At 40.1% G+C, this 13061-nt stretch overlaps 2 protein-coding genes across 2 annotated transcripts; both read left to right on the plus strand.

The window, feature by feature from the left end:
* Positions 1-6355, plus strand: crip2l (cysteine-rich protein 2-like). The gene is made up of 8 exons (XM_058612622.1): positions 1-214; positions 3158-3252; positions 3524-3581; positions 3672-3812; positions 3985-4053; positions 4166-4260; positions 5080-5137; positions 5702-6355. The coding sequence occupies exons 1-8, from the start codon at positions 172-174 to the stop codon at positions 5764-5766; spliced, it is 624 nt and encodes a 207-aa protein (XP_058468605.1). The 5' UTR covers positions 1-171; the 3' UTR covers positions 5767-6355.
* A 2194-nt stretch (positions 6356-8549) lies between these two features.
* Positions 8550-12268, plus strand: LOC131444060 (proline-rich nuclear receptor coactivator 1-like). Its single transcript, XM_058614183.1, has 3 exons — positions 8550-8640; positions 8836-9212; positions 11224-12268. Exons 2-3 carry the CDS (start codon positions 8838-8840, stop codon positions 11713-11715), a joined length of 867 nt encoding a protein of 288 aa, XP_058470166.1. The 5' UTR covers positions 8550-8640; positions 8836-8837; the 3' UTR covers positions 11716-12268.
* The last annotated feature ends 793 nt before the right edge of the window (positions 12269-13061 follow it).

The raw sequence follows: 13061 nt of genomic DNA on the forward strand, positions 1-13061 counted from the left end.
TCTTCATCATCATCATCTTCCTCCTCATCCTCTGAGGGGTGTCTGTGTCGGAGTCTGTGTCTGTGCCGCCGGAGCTTCAGACGGTGACCAGAGTAAAACCGAAGCGAACCTCTGTCTGTCTTTCTGTCTCTGTCTTTGCTCGTGATTCCTTCACGGAATCCTACACGGAAAATGGCGTCAAAATGTCCCAAATGCGACAAGACGGTGTATTTCGGTAAGTGAAACATCATCATCATCGTCGTTGTCATCGTGTGACTGTTGTTAGAATCAGCTGTGACTGGTGTTTCCACCAGAGACACCACTTTTATTAATGATCATAATAATAATAATAATAATAATAATGATAATAATAATAACAATAATAATTTAAATTTCATCCAATATAATTATAATTATTTTATTCATACGACTGTCAATAATCTCAACGTCTGCAGTTGGATTATTTCAACTGCTCCCACAAAAAATAAAAAGGAAATCAAATTAATAAAAGTAATTGTTTATTGCCTTTTAAACTGAATGTTTGAAGTGTGCCCTCTACTGGCTAACCTGTGTAACTGCAAGACAGAAACAAAAGTCAATTCTATGTTTATTGGAGGTTTAAGTGGAGAACTCGAAAAAATGTCAGAAGATGTTTCTGAAAAACCTTGACATGACGATATTCTGAAACGTCTGACGTTGACATCGAAACTCCGAGGTCGGAACTGAAAAGGATGGGCCTCCCAGGTGACCGTGTTTTCCAATTGAGAATATGCGAAAAAGAAAACTTTGAAGCGAATGTATCTTGGGCTCGCCGTTGTTAAAAATGACGGATGACTACAGACGGATTACAGCATTAAGCTTTTTACTATTTTTTTTTAACATTCGCTCCAGTATAGCTATAAATGATTGTTTATTACCGTTTAAACTATTAAACTGTGAAGTCTGCCCTCTACTTGCTAACATGTGTTACTGCAGGAGAGAGAGAAAAAAAAGGTTGGTCGGTTTTCCAGAGTGACGTCACCTCCGAGTTCTGACGTAAATGTAAACATTATAAAGTGAAACGCTACACGATATTCGCGTACATTTCATAATCCGGTTTAATCTGGTTAATCTGGGTAACCGGGTTAATCTGTGGTGACTGGACACGCGTGGTAATAAGATTAAAGGTCAGTGACGTTTGCTAAATGTCAGTGTCGTTAGTTTTTATGTGTGAGAGACGCAGAGAGAGAAAGAGAGCGGCACCAAATGTCACGGTGTAAATATTTAATCCACTGCACATGTTCAATTTCTCTGGAGATTAGAGGAGGACCACGCCCCTTTTTCCATTAGCTCTCTTGTATAAAATACCTTTAAAGTGATACTTGAGTAAAAGTACAAGGATGATTTTTGATACTTAAGTACAGTTAATGCCATAAACCTTAAGACTTTTTACTTAAGTAATAGAATTCTAGATATTTCTCATAATTCTGGATCTCTCTCATAAATCTGAATGACTTTATTCTCAGAATTCTGACTTGAATCTGACTTTAATCTCAGAATTCGATTTTTCTTCTCAGAATTATGACTTTAAAGGCGACATAGACCAGAAGCTCCAAACAGTTCAACAAACAGTTCAACAAACAGTTCAACAAACAGTTCAACAAACAGTTCAACAAACAGTTCAACAAACAGTTCAACAAACAGTTCAACAAACAGTTAATGACGTCACTTCCAGTGCTAATGACGTCACTTCCAGGTACCTGGCCAATCACAGGACAGTGGGAAAGCTCTCGTTGGCTGGCCAATCACAACACAGTCCACGTTCTCAGGGTGGGATTTTGGTCTGAAACAGCACGGCTGACGAGAGCGTCGGTGAGGAGATATTTTGATCGGCTCGTTTGCAGCGACTAGCAGGTTTTTAACCACGAAAACAAGTTAATATATGCAAGTAGGTAATAAATAAATTAATTAATTAATAAATTAAGGTTCATCATCGAGTAATCTGTCGACTATTTCCTCGATTAATCGAGTCGTCAAACACTGTAAATGACGACATTCTCAAACGTCTTGTTTTTGTCGACAAACTGAAATGATTCAGTTTTTAATGTTTTCTTTGTTTCATGGAGCAAAGAAACCAGAAAATAAGATGAAAAAATCAGAGAAACATGAGTTGATTATTAAAATAGACGACGACTAAACGAGCTATTGTTTCAGCCCTGATTTTAATACGACGATTTCTAAATTAAACGATTAAAAAAATGCGATTTCATTCACTCACTCAGCTGAATACATGAAACATGCCCCAAATTCCATTCAAAATTCTCCCTATTTTAGATTATTCTTTGCAAAATGTCGGTGAATAATGTTCATTCTTGATTATACGTGTGTATTTTTTATTTTTATTTTTTTCTTAAAACCCGCTTGGTCATGGAAATATTAAAGTGACTTAATGGACACACTTATGTGGACACACGTGGTTGACCGTGAAGTCCTCTGTTCCCCCGTGTGACCGGCGTGACGTCCTCTCACATAACGCAGTGACAGCTCCAGCCGTCAGGGAGTCTGAACAGGAAGTGCCTCGTCGTATCTGCGTGGGATATTTTGGGAGACGCACACACACAGATAAATCACAGTTCAAGTACTTGGGTAAAATTGGACAAGGGCTTTTTCCTTTTGCAGAAATGTTTGAGGTCAGAGGTCAGACTAAGACTCACAGGAGGTTTGGTAGTTCATTTTTGCTGACTGAGGTCGTGTCCAACTTTTCAGGCAACTTCTTTCTCCTTATTACCGATTCATACAGTTAAAAATTAGCTTTTCGTTGGAGCTTAAAGCTATTGTGGACAGGCAGCTAACTTAGCTTAGCATTAAGACTGTAAAATGTCCCCTGTCCTTGTCCACATTTGTCCCAGCAGGAAATATTCCAATACAAATACTATACCAATACTTAGGTTTTGTTGTTTCTCCCCTTATTTTATGCATTGTTATGCTAACATAGCTTAGCATAGAGACTATAATCTCTTGTCGTTCTCCAAGAAATAAACTAATATAATAACTGACTTTTAAACTTTTTTTGTCTTACTTTATACTAGGTTTCAAAGCTAACGTGAAAAGAGACCATAGCTAGCTTTTATTACGTTATATTTTAACCTTTTTTTGGATGTAAAGTCCTGATTTCTTTCTGTTTCCTTTTCTTCTGCAGCTGAAAAAGTGTCGTCTTTAGGTAAAGATTGGCACAAGTTCTGTCTGAAGTGTGAACGATGCAACAAGACGCTGAATCCCGGAGGCCACGCCGAGGTGAGACCAGCTCTCAAACTCAACAACTACAAATAACTACTGATGAAAAATGTAATTAGAAATGATGTAACTTAATCAATTAATTGTAAGAAGTAGTAAATCTATTTGACCAGCGTCTAAAAGTCCACTGCAAAAGAAATCTTTTGGTTTGTGGACAAAACAAGACATTTGTGGACATCATTATTTGACTCTGGACTCAACTGCTGTAAAAACACCATTTCCTCTTTGGGTAAAAACATTAAAAAGACGTCTTTTCTTACTCTTCCCTTAGCACGACGGGAAGCCTTTTTGCCACAAGCCATGCTATGCCGCCCTCTTTGGGCCGAAAGGTGAACTACAGCCCCCGACAAAACCCAGAATATGCTGAGCATTTTCCACGTTTTTATAAATAAGTGTTTGTTTTCTTAACGGTGTTCCAGGCGTCAACATCGGCGGAGCCGGTTCCTACGTGTACGACACTCCTGCCAATGAAGCGCCTGCAGCCGTTTCCATGGAAACAGATGCTAAACCGGAGCAAGGGGAGGGGGAGCGAAAAGCCCCTGTGCGTGGACCAGTGAAGGGTGAGGAAATAATGTGTATGTGAGGAAGAGGAGGAAGAACAGGAAGTCAGTGAGTGTTTGTGAGGTCACTTTATTTTCAGGGATAATGACTGTGACGTTATTTGTTTGTAAACATTAAAAAAAAGTCAGAAAAAATAAGTTTTTTGTTTGTTTTTGTTTTTTGCCGTCACAGCTGCGAGTTTCTCGTCTTTCTCTGGAGGACCCAACATCTGTCCCAGGTGCAACAAGACGGTGTATTTTGGTGAGCGGATGACTCATGTCTTCATTATTCCTGTGTTTGCCAAGAAATAACTCAGCCACTGTTACCATAGTGACCGTCTCCACGGTGTGTGTGTGTGTGTGTGTGTGTGCAGCTGAGAAGGTGTCGTCTCTGGGTAAGAACTGGCACCGTCCTTGTCTCCGCTGTGACAGGTGCAGTAAGACTCTGAGCCCCGGCAGCCACGCCGAGGTGAGCAAGTGAACGTTTTATACAAGCGAAAGAAAAATGTCATCTTTGTTTTAGTTCATTCATTCACCTAAAATTGTTTTTTAAAAAAGGGCTCTGCTTTTACAAAGTTTTTTTTCTGTTTTTATGAGATTTTGTGAGTGAGTGAATGACTAAGTGAGTGTTTGAATGAGTGAGTGATGATCTGGGTGAATGAATGAGTGAGTGTCTGAGGGAGTGAATGAGTGAGTAAGCATCTGAGGGAGTGAATGAGTCAGTGATTTAATGAGTATCTAAGTGAGTGAATGAGTGAGTGTCTGAATGAGTGAGTGAATGTCTGAGTGAGTGAGTGAGTGATTAAATGAGTGAGTGATTGAATGAGTGAGTGAGTGAATAAATGAGTGTATGAGTGAGTGAATGAGTGTCTGAATGAGTGAGTGACTGAACAAATGAGTGAGTGATTGAATGAGTGAGTGAATGAGTGTCTAAGTGAGCGAATGAATGAGTGAATGTCTGAATGAGTGAGGGAATGAACGAGTGAGTGTCTGAATGAGTGATTTAGTGAATGAGCGAATGAATGTGAGTGAGTGAGTGAATGTGAGAGTCTCTGAGTGAGATAATGAGTGAGTGTGTGCGTGAGATGAGTGTGAATGAGTGAGTGAGTGTCTGAATGAGGAGTTGGATTGAGCCATAGTGGATCAGTGGTAGGGCAATTTGTCTTTCAACTGGAAGGTTGTGGGTTAAATTCCTGGCTCTGCTCTTTTACATATCCTTGAGCAAAGACTTAAGAATGAAGAGACTTTTATCCATGGATGGTTCAGTTCAGTTCTGTTGCTGTTTCAGCACGACGGACAGCCGTACTGTCACAAACCCTGCTACGCTGTGATGTTTGGACCCAAAGGTATGAACTCTGACGCACACTCAGTACGTTTACAGTCACAGTTTAATCCGGCTAAGGTCATAGTCTGACTAAGACAGACACAATCGGATAACTTGCAGTACCAGTGTACACACAAACCAATTTATTGGACACATACGACGGACCCAGCCCCTGTAGTTGTCTCCTTCTACTCCCTTTGCGTGTGCAGAACAACAAGTCCGACTCCAGTCTGACTAGGTGTATACATGCAGGAGTAATCGGACTATGAATCGCATTATCCAGGTATCTTAGTCCAACTAAGACTAACCTCGATTTTAGTCAGACTATCATGTATTAATGACATTAAGAAAACTGAATTATTGTCTTAGTCCGACCAAAATCAGACTTTTAACATGAATGTAAAAGCACATGTCCTTAAAGTGTCCTTAAAAATTTACGTCCACATGTCCAATGTAAATGGAACGAACCATAATTCTGGTTCTAGTTTTAATTTAAAGTCACATGTAGTATCGCTAACAGTCTAAAACATAAGTTTAGCATAAAAAGAATCTAAAGTAAAGCTGACACACTGTCACTGTCTCTCAGGCGTAAACACCGGCGGCGTCGGCAGCTACATCTACGACGACCCTGAAGCCAAAGAGGAGCCTTGAGAACTCGACCCGCCCCCTAGAGCTCAGACGAAGAACAACCTCCAGGTCCCTCCACGTCTCTCTCTTTGATCTGCCTTCAAGCGTCCTGGCGACAAATGATACGTACTGTACTCCAGGGACTGATATTCATATGTTTATGTTGTATTTGCACATTGTTTATATTATTATTAGGGACCGAGCACTCACACAGTGTGCGAGGACCTATTGTAATTCAAGGAATTATTATTATTATTACTATTGTTATTGTACTATTTTTTTGTACTGAACCTTTGATATATCCTCCCAGTGTGAGCTCCTTGGTTGTCTTTGCCAAATAATGTATTCGCCTCAAATTATGACTTTCACGTTACCCCCCCCCCCCCCCCCCCCCCGATGATTGTGCACTTGAAAAACATCGTAACTTAACGCAGAGAAGAAGAAATGGTACCAGCTGCCACATGTATGTACTGTCAGTGTTGAATTCTCTAAAGTGAACGCGGCGCAGTGACGAGACACATTTTTACCGAATTTTGTGAAGCTTTTAGAGTTTAGAGTCTGACAAAATAAGTGGTCGAGCACATTTTCTACAGTAAAACTGTGTGAAACCAAACCTGTGTGTTTTCTCATATTTATTCTGTATTTCCTCCTATTTTAAAATCAAAAACAAACATGTCACATAATAGATTTTCCTCCGACTGATGTTATTTTCTCCTAATCGCATATAGCACAATGAAACTTTATCCCAAAACTCCAGAACATAGAACCATTACCTTCAACTTTTCTTATATTTACCTTTACTTTCCCCCAATGTAAATAAATACAGACAGACAGACAGACCGCCCGACCGCCCGCCCGCCCGCCCGCCCTCACGTGCCCCTGATCTTGTTGTGGAGGTTCCAAACTCCTGTTTCTGTAACTTGTCCAAAACAGATGAAAAACAGAGAAGGCAATGTGTTTTTAAAGTCGTTGTATTTCAAGAACAGTTGATGATACAGATTATATTTTTGGTTTGTGAGCGTTGCGAGGCTTTCAGGAACTCCCACATTTACATTTGGAAAGACAGAGAAATGACAGTTTTAAAAGCACCCTCATCTTCATTTGAAAAAAAACACCATAAAAATAACCTCCAGAGCTGAGTTTTAACATGGGAGTGAATTGGATGTTTGGTTTCTCTGTGCTTTTAGGTGATTTTAAGAAAAACCACAAGTCATATGAAAATGAAAACAACACACAGAGTTAGACGACAACTATTGCAACATTTTTTATGTAAAATGATCTGTGTAGGTTGGAAGTTGTGGGCAGGAGAAGAGTTTGTTTAGAGATTTTTGTGATTATTTTGATGAACCTCAGCTTGAGTGTGGCACTGCGGTGCAATACACACTCATTATAAAATCCAAAAAGTAAAAAAAAGAAGAAGCACAAAACGATTGTTTAAAAACCGTAATGTGTATCAAAACTTTGATTTAGGTGAAAAAAGTGTCAGGACCTGTTTCAAGTTCCAACCGCATCTCTACATTAAAGTGTGACGACGCTGTGAGGCTCCAAAGTGGGCTGGGTTATGATCTTTTTTTTTTCAACCGTTTTCCCATTGTGTGTATGTGGAAGTTATCACAGTTTTTTTGCGATTTTTGTCACCATGGTTTCTTGAAACGCTCAGAAAAGTCATAGCACACCATTCCAAGGTCAAACTGCACGTTTTGATATAGGATGTGTGGGGTTTTTCGTACTCCATTATTATACTGCACTTTTTTAATTTTATGTGTTTATGTTTTAAATAACAAGCATAAAAATCACAAAAAACATCTCTTCTCGGAAAAGCTTTGTTTACTAATTTCAAAATGATATAATAGGTGTTAATTAAATCAGTTGTGTCATTAGGCAAAATAAATGTACTCACTAATCAGGATTTACACTGTGATTCAAACAATAGTTTTCCAACTTTATAAAGTTGGTCCATGTGTAGAATTTCCCCCATTATAGTGGGGAAATTAAAATAAGGGTGGGGTTGACATGGTAGTTTATTTTTACAGAAAAAGGCTTAATTTTAGCATAAAAAAAATAAACTTTTCTAGTTTTCTGTACATTTAATATACACAAAAAAGTGTATAAATGTGTTCTGCAGCTCAATCCCCCAACATTTGTCTTCAATTTAAGGATATTCCTTGTTGTAATCTGTCCGTGGACCTGAAATAAATTCATCTTTAAATCACTTTGAGGAAAAAATGTCTCAACCTCACTCACAACAATCCAGACACCTGACTCACTGTGTTTCTGAAGGTGCAGCCAAACAAAAAAAAAGGTATAAAAAAACAAACACAAAACGTCACTGACAGGATGAAGTTTGGCAACAACCTTCTTACCGGAAGAGGAGATTTGTCAAGCTACAAAGAATGAAGACATTTTGGAGGAAACGTCTACAAAATAATGGCGCAGAGAGACGTGAAAGCAGGTACTGGTATGAACGTGTTTACATCTCTCTGTTCATTCAAGGAACTTCTGGAAAGAACCATTGGACAGTTGTCGATTAATGGAGGGATAGACAAACAAATGGAAGGACAGGCAGACATTCTGCTACTATTAAAAGAAACTATTAAAAGAAAACTCAGACTGTTTAGTTGGAGATGCTGCGTTAGCATTCTCAACTAATAACAACAAGTACACAGAAATTTGAAAATTATTTTTATTTTTCAGGCCCGTTATACCGTTATACAAGTACATGTTCCATGGATGGTCTTTTATCTACCAGGTGACCTTTAATACCTTATTTTGAAACGTAATAACCGGAAGCAGACCTGTGTATTGGTTAATTTACCGTTGGTGCTATATCCGTTTTTTCGGACTCGCAGTGAAACGTCCGTCGGTGTTATTTTTAGCAGAACACCCAGTTAAACCACGGTTATGGTTTTACTCGCGACACGATAACATTTTATATAAGTACTCGCACCAATTCTTGTCTTTTTGAAAAAGCAGGAGGAGAATAATCGTTCGCTCGTAGCTAGCTGTTAGTCTGTTACGTTGTTAGCGGAAGCGTTGAGCCGCGGGGGGATTTTTGTTTTCCACAACTCAGTTTATGTGTTCGACAATTCACAGAAATGTTGGACGGTTCTTTGACTCCGGGCGATGAAACGAACATCGGCAACGCCGAGAACAACAACAACAACCACCTGATGGTGAAGTTGTTGTGCGGCGGCGATGCGTTTCTCACCGGGAACAAAGCGAGGCAGCCGATGCTGCTCAAGAAAGGAGGGAAGAAGCTGCGGACAACGACTGCGGCGACGACGCAGCAGCTCAACCATCAGCACCAGAAACACGCGAGAATCACTCCGATCATCCGTCTGTTCGACCACAACAACAACACGACCGGTCTGACTTCTAACAAAGCCGCAAGTCAGTCCGGAACCGAACCTGCTGCTGTAACACAGACGGTTCTGAGCCTGCATCCTCTCAAACAGGGCGCCAGGAAAGACGTAAGTCACTTACCGGTTTATAATGCGACAATACAGCGGTTTAAGTTTACTGTACGATATTTATCGTGAATTTATCAAAATACATTTAACCTATTATTAGTCGTTTCCTAATCGATTAGTTTATTTTAAGTTCGACCCAGCAAATTTAAAAACAATGCCGAACTGTATATCATTTAAAAGTACACATATATAACAAATCAATTACCATGTTCTCCAACATTCTGCGAGGAATCGTTGAAAAGATCAAGAATTTTAAATGGACTTTGGTTAGTTTGTTTCATTCACATCTGTGGAGCTGTGGATCTTGCCTGTGCACGTCAAGAGATTGTGAGGTTTTGTTTTCTCTACATGAAACTACATCAAAATGTTTTTTAATCAAATAATTGAGAAATCGTCTTATTAAGATTAGGGCTGAAACAATTACTCGATTAATTGATGGCTAAATTACCAATTTTGAGTGTTTTATTACTGTTACTAATAAAAATAATAATTGTTATTGTTATTATAAATAATAATAATATTATTGTCCGGTTTCTTTGCTCCATAACGAAGAAAGAATAGACTATTGAAAACTATTAATTATAGTATCATACATAGTAGAAAAACTATATTTTATAGTAATTTTAGGTTTAGGTCTTTTTGAAAATGATCACAATAATGTTTTCAATTGCAGGATTATTGAGACAGGACATTCTCATATCATCCCCTTCCTATTCAGCACCAAGTTTATTGATTTATGCCCCTATATTTTAACAAAGGTCAATGTTTCAAAACAATATTCAGACATTGTTTTTGAAACTAAATTATAACTGATTGACTCCAGGTTAAATATACTGTTTAGTCACAGTAATGTTCACACATGTGTGAAGAACTGAGTTGTATTTGAATTAAATGGATTGATTAAATCCACTGCAGTGCCTGAGGCTCTTTGCAGTGACGCACTTCCTAATCCTGGTGCTGATGAAAGTCGTCATGTGACAGAGAAGTTGAGTCTTCCGCCTTCTTACCAGCTGTGTCACAGAGGGAGAACAAAAAAACCCAAACACAACATGCTGCGGGCGGTTTATTGCCGTCTAATTTGTCTGTGAAACCAAAAGGGAGCGGAAGCTACAGCTTTAGAATCAAAACACGTCGCTGCCCCGACAGTTCCAATGTTGTTCACTCAGACATCAAGGTGAAATAGACGTATTAAAGTTTGATCACCACAAATGAGATTTAACAACTCCTCTGAAACACAAAACATGTTTTTTATGCCTTTGGGTCACATGTCTGCCTGTTATTTACCTTTAGATATTATATAGATATTGTTTCGTATTTTGGTGGTGAAATTACCAAAAATGTCCTCCCGTTTTCACAAAACAAAAAAGTTTGACTTTTCCTTCATGTATGAGCAAAGAAATTATTTACAATGTAAATATATAAAAAATATTTACTGTGAGAACCCTTTTGTTTGAAATTTTGCTTGGAAAATGGACTACATCTTATCTATCTTATACCATTTTACTCTGGTACCCCAAGGGAATCATCCCAAACAATGGAACAGTTGGGGCTGCTTATTTTGGTACTTTTCCCAATGGAAACGCAAAAAAAACGTACCATACTGTACAAAACAGAACTGTTGCACTCAACAGAAATGCAGCTTAAGTGAATCTAAGCCCAAGTTGGGCTCACAACGCCCTCTGCTGGACCATGTACTAATGGCTCCTAATGGTCCGATGTGCATCGAGGCGATATCATTTGAATTTGAAAGGGTTTCAAAGATTCTGAGGTAGATTTTTGCCTCAAGTCCGAACAGATATCGGAATTTCAGATAAAAACCTTACTGTACCGCTTTACTTTGGTACTGCAAGGGAAGGTTGCCAATCAATGGAGCGCTTGTAATAATGACTTCCAGTGGTCTGATGTGCCGCTATATCTTTTGAATTTGAAAGGGTTTTGAGGTAGATTTCTGCCCCAAGTTCAAACAGATATGAGAATTTCAAATAAAAACCTGTATCTTTCGTCTTTATAGGTGCTGAAATCCAAAGGTGGCAGATTGGATCGCGGGCCCGGACAGACAGGAGGACACACCATCCACAACCTTCCCAGACACGACCACCTGGCGTCCCAAAATGTCAACAACCATGGCCACAAGCCCAAGACTGCGAGCCAAACGCCCGGTGCTCCTCGCGCAAAGAAGCGTCACGACCACCACCACAGCAGCCCCAACAAGACGTGCTCTCCTCACCAGCCACCATCACAAGAGCAGAAGAGGCCTCTCCACGCCTCCAACAACGTGAAGACTGTGAGCGCGCCACCGCCCGCTGAAACCACCACAGAATACCTCAAAGACGGCGAGAAAGTCTACGCGGGAGCTAAATTCAGCGAGCCACCGTCACCCAGTGTCTTACCCAAACCGCCCAGCCACTGGGTCGGAGAGAACCGGCCTCACCACGGTCACCAGAGCCGAGAGCAAATGGCCGTTCAGTTAAAGTCACTGCTGAAAGTTCAAGATGTGCCGTGACGGCGCCCTGGTGCGCGCCTAATCTGACCCAACAGCAAGAAAAGGGAAATGCCAACAATCAGAAAAATTATAATCCCACAAATGGAATTTGACCTTTAACACACTGCAATACCACGGAGGGAGTTTTTTTTTCTTCTCTTAATCAACATTAGTACAATTTCAACGTTACGCCCACGCGTTTCCTGCATGTGTGAACATTCCGGTGACATCATGCTGTGTCAGGAGATACAGATGTTTACTGTTACCGATGATACAGACTTTATTCTTTTGGCATTGTGTAGAATTTTTGACCAGTATTGGACACAATATACCGATGTGTATCGTATCAGCTTGTGACTGACATGCTGTGTATGTCAGTGTTTAATCAAATATTCTTCTTCCGGGGTTTTTTTTTGGTCTCCAGCAGCAACGTGATCGGTGTTTACGTTCTGCAGAAGAAGAAAAACCTGACGACGACGGCACTTTGTTAGCGTGGACGCGTTTGAAGAGGCAGCATTTGTGCGATTGACTTTTTACTGAGCGTTTTTTTTTTAAATATATCATATCTGTGCGTAATTTTAGTTTTGTTACTCAGTTATTATTTTTATTATTTTTTTACTTATGTTATTTTTGTTCTGCTTCAAATGTCACCCTGCTAACTGAGGCACTTTGCTACGGATCCTTCAACGCAACACACAGTGGACGTTAAGAAAGAACGCTTCTTACGCAGTTGCACTGAAAAAAACAAACAAAAGACGTGCGTTAAAGGGCAGGAATCCTGGAGTTGACCAGCCACTTTGATTAAGGAGAGGACCTCGGAGGGAGTTTTCCTCTTCTTTGAACGTGGGTCCTGCTGGTGGGAAGTTTCGTGTCGCATCAGGGACAAATGAAGCTGCCGAGGCCGTTAAGGCCGTTAAGGCCGTTAAGGCCGTTAAAGCCGTTAAATGAACGGAGTAAAACATGATGATGATGAGAATGATGTGAAAAGTCTGAACCAGCTGCTACAGAACGTCTGTAATCCAGCAACTGTAGTTATTTCTTTTACTTCACCGCACTGATGTCGGCACGTCCACATCAAACCGGAACTTTGCAACGCTTTTTCTCTGTGGAGCTCCCCCTGCAGTTTCGGAGTGCATGTTTTCTCGAGGCCACCGCAAACATCCATTCATCCATCCATCGTCTATCTCTTTATCCTCACTGTTTAACGGAGCCGGCAAACACAAGTCGTGGAGTCATGTCCATGGCGGCCGGCATCCGTTTTTCACGCTTCTGTGTTCTTAAAATGTCCGACATTTACCCGTGTGTCGTTTCCTCTTCCTCTTTTCCTCTGGCAACGGTTTTCTCTGCGTCTTTTTCGCCGGCTCTGC

This window comes from Solea solea, chromosome 17 (assembly GCF_958295425.1).
Source record: "Solea solea chromosome 17, fSolSol10.1, whole genome shotgun sequence".
NCBI classification, from domain to species: Eukaryota; Metazoa; Chordata; class Actinopteri; order Pleuronectiformes; family Soleidae; genus Solea; species Solea solea.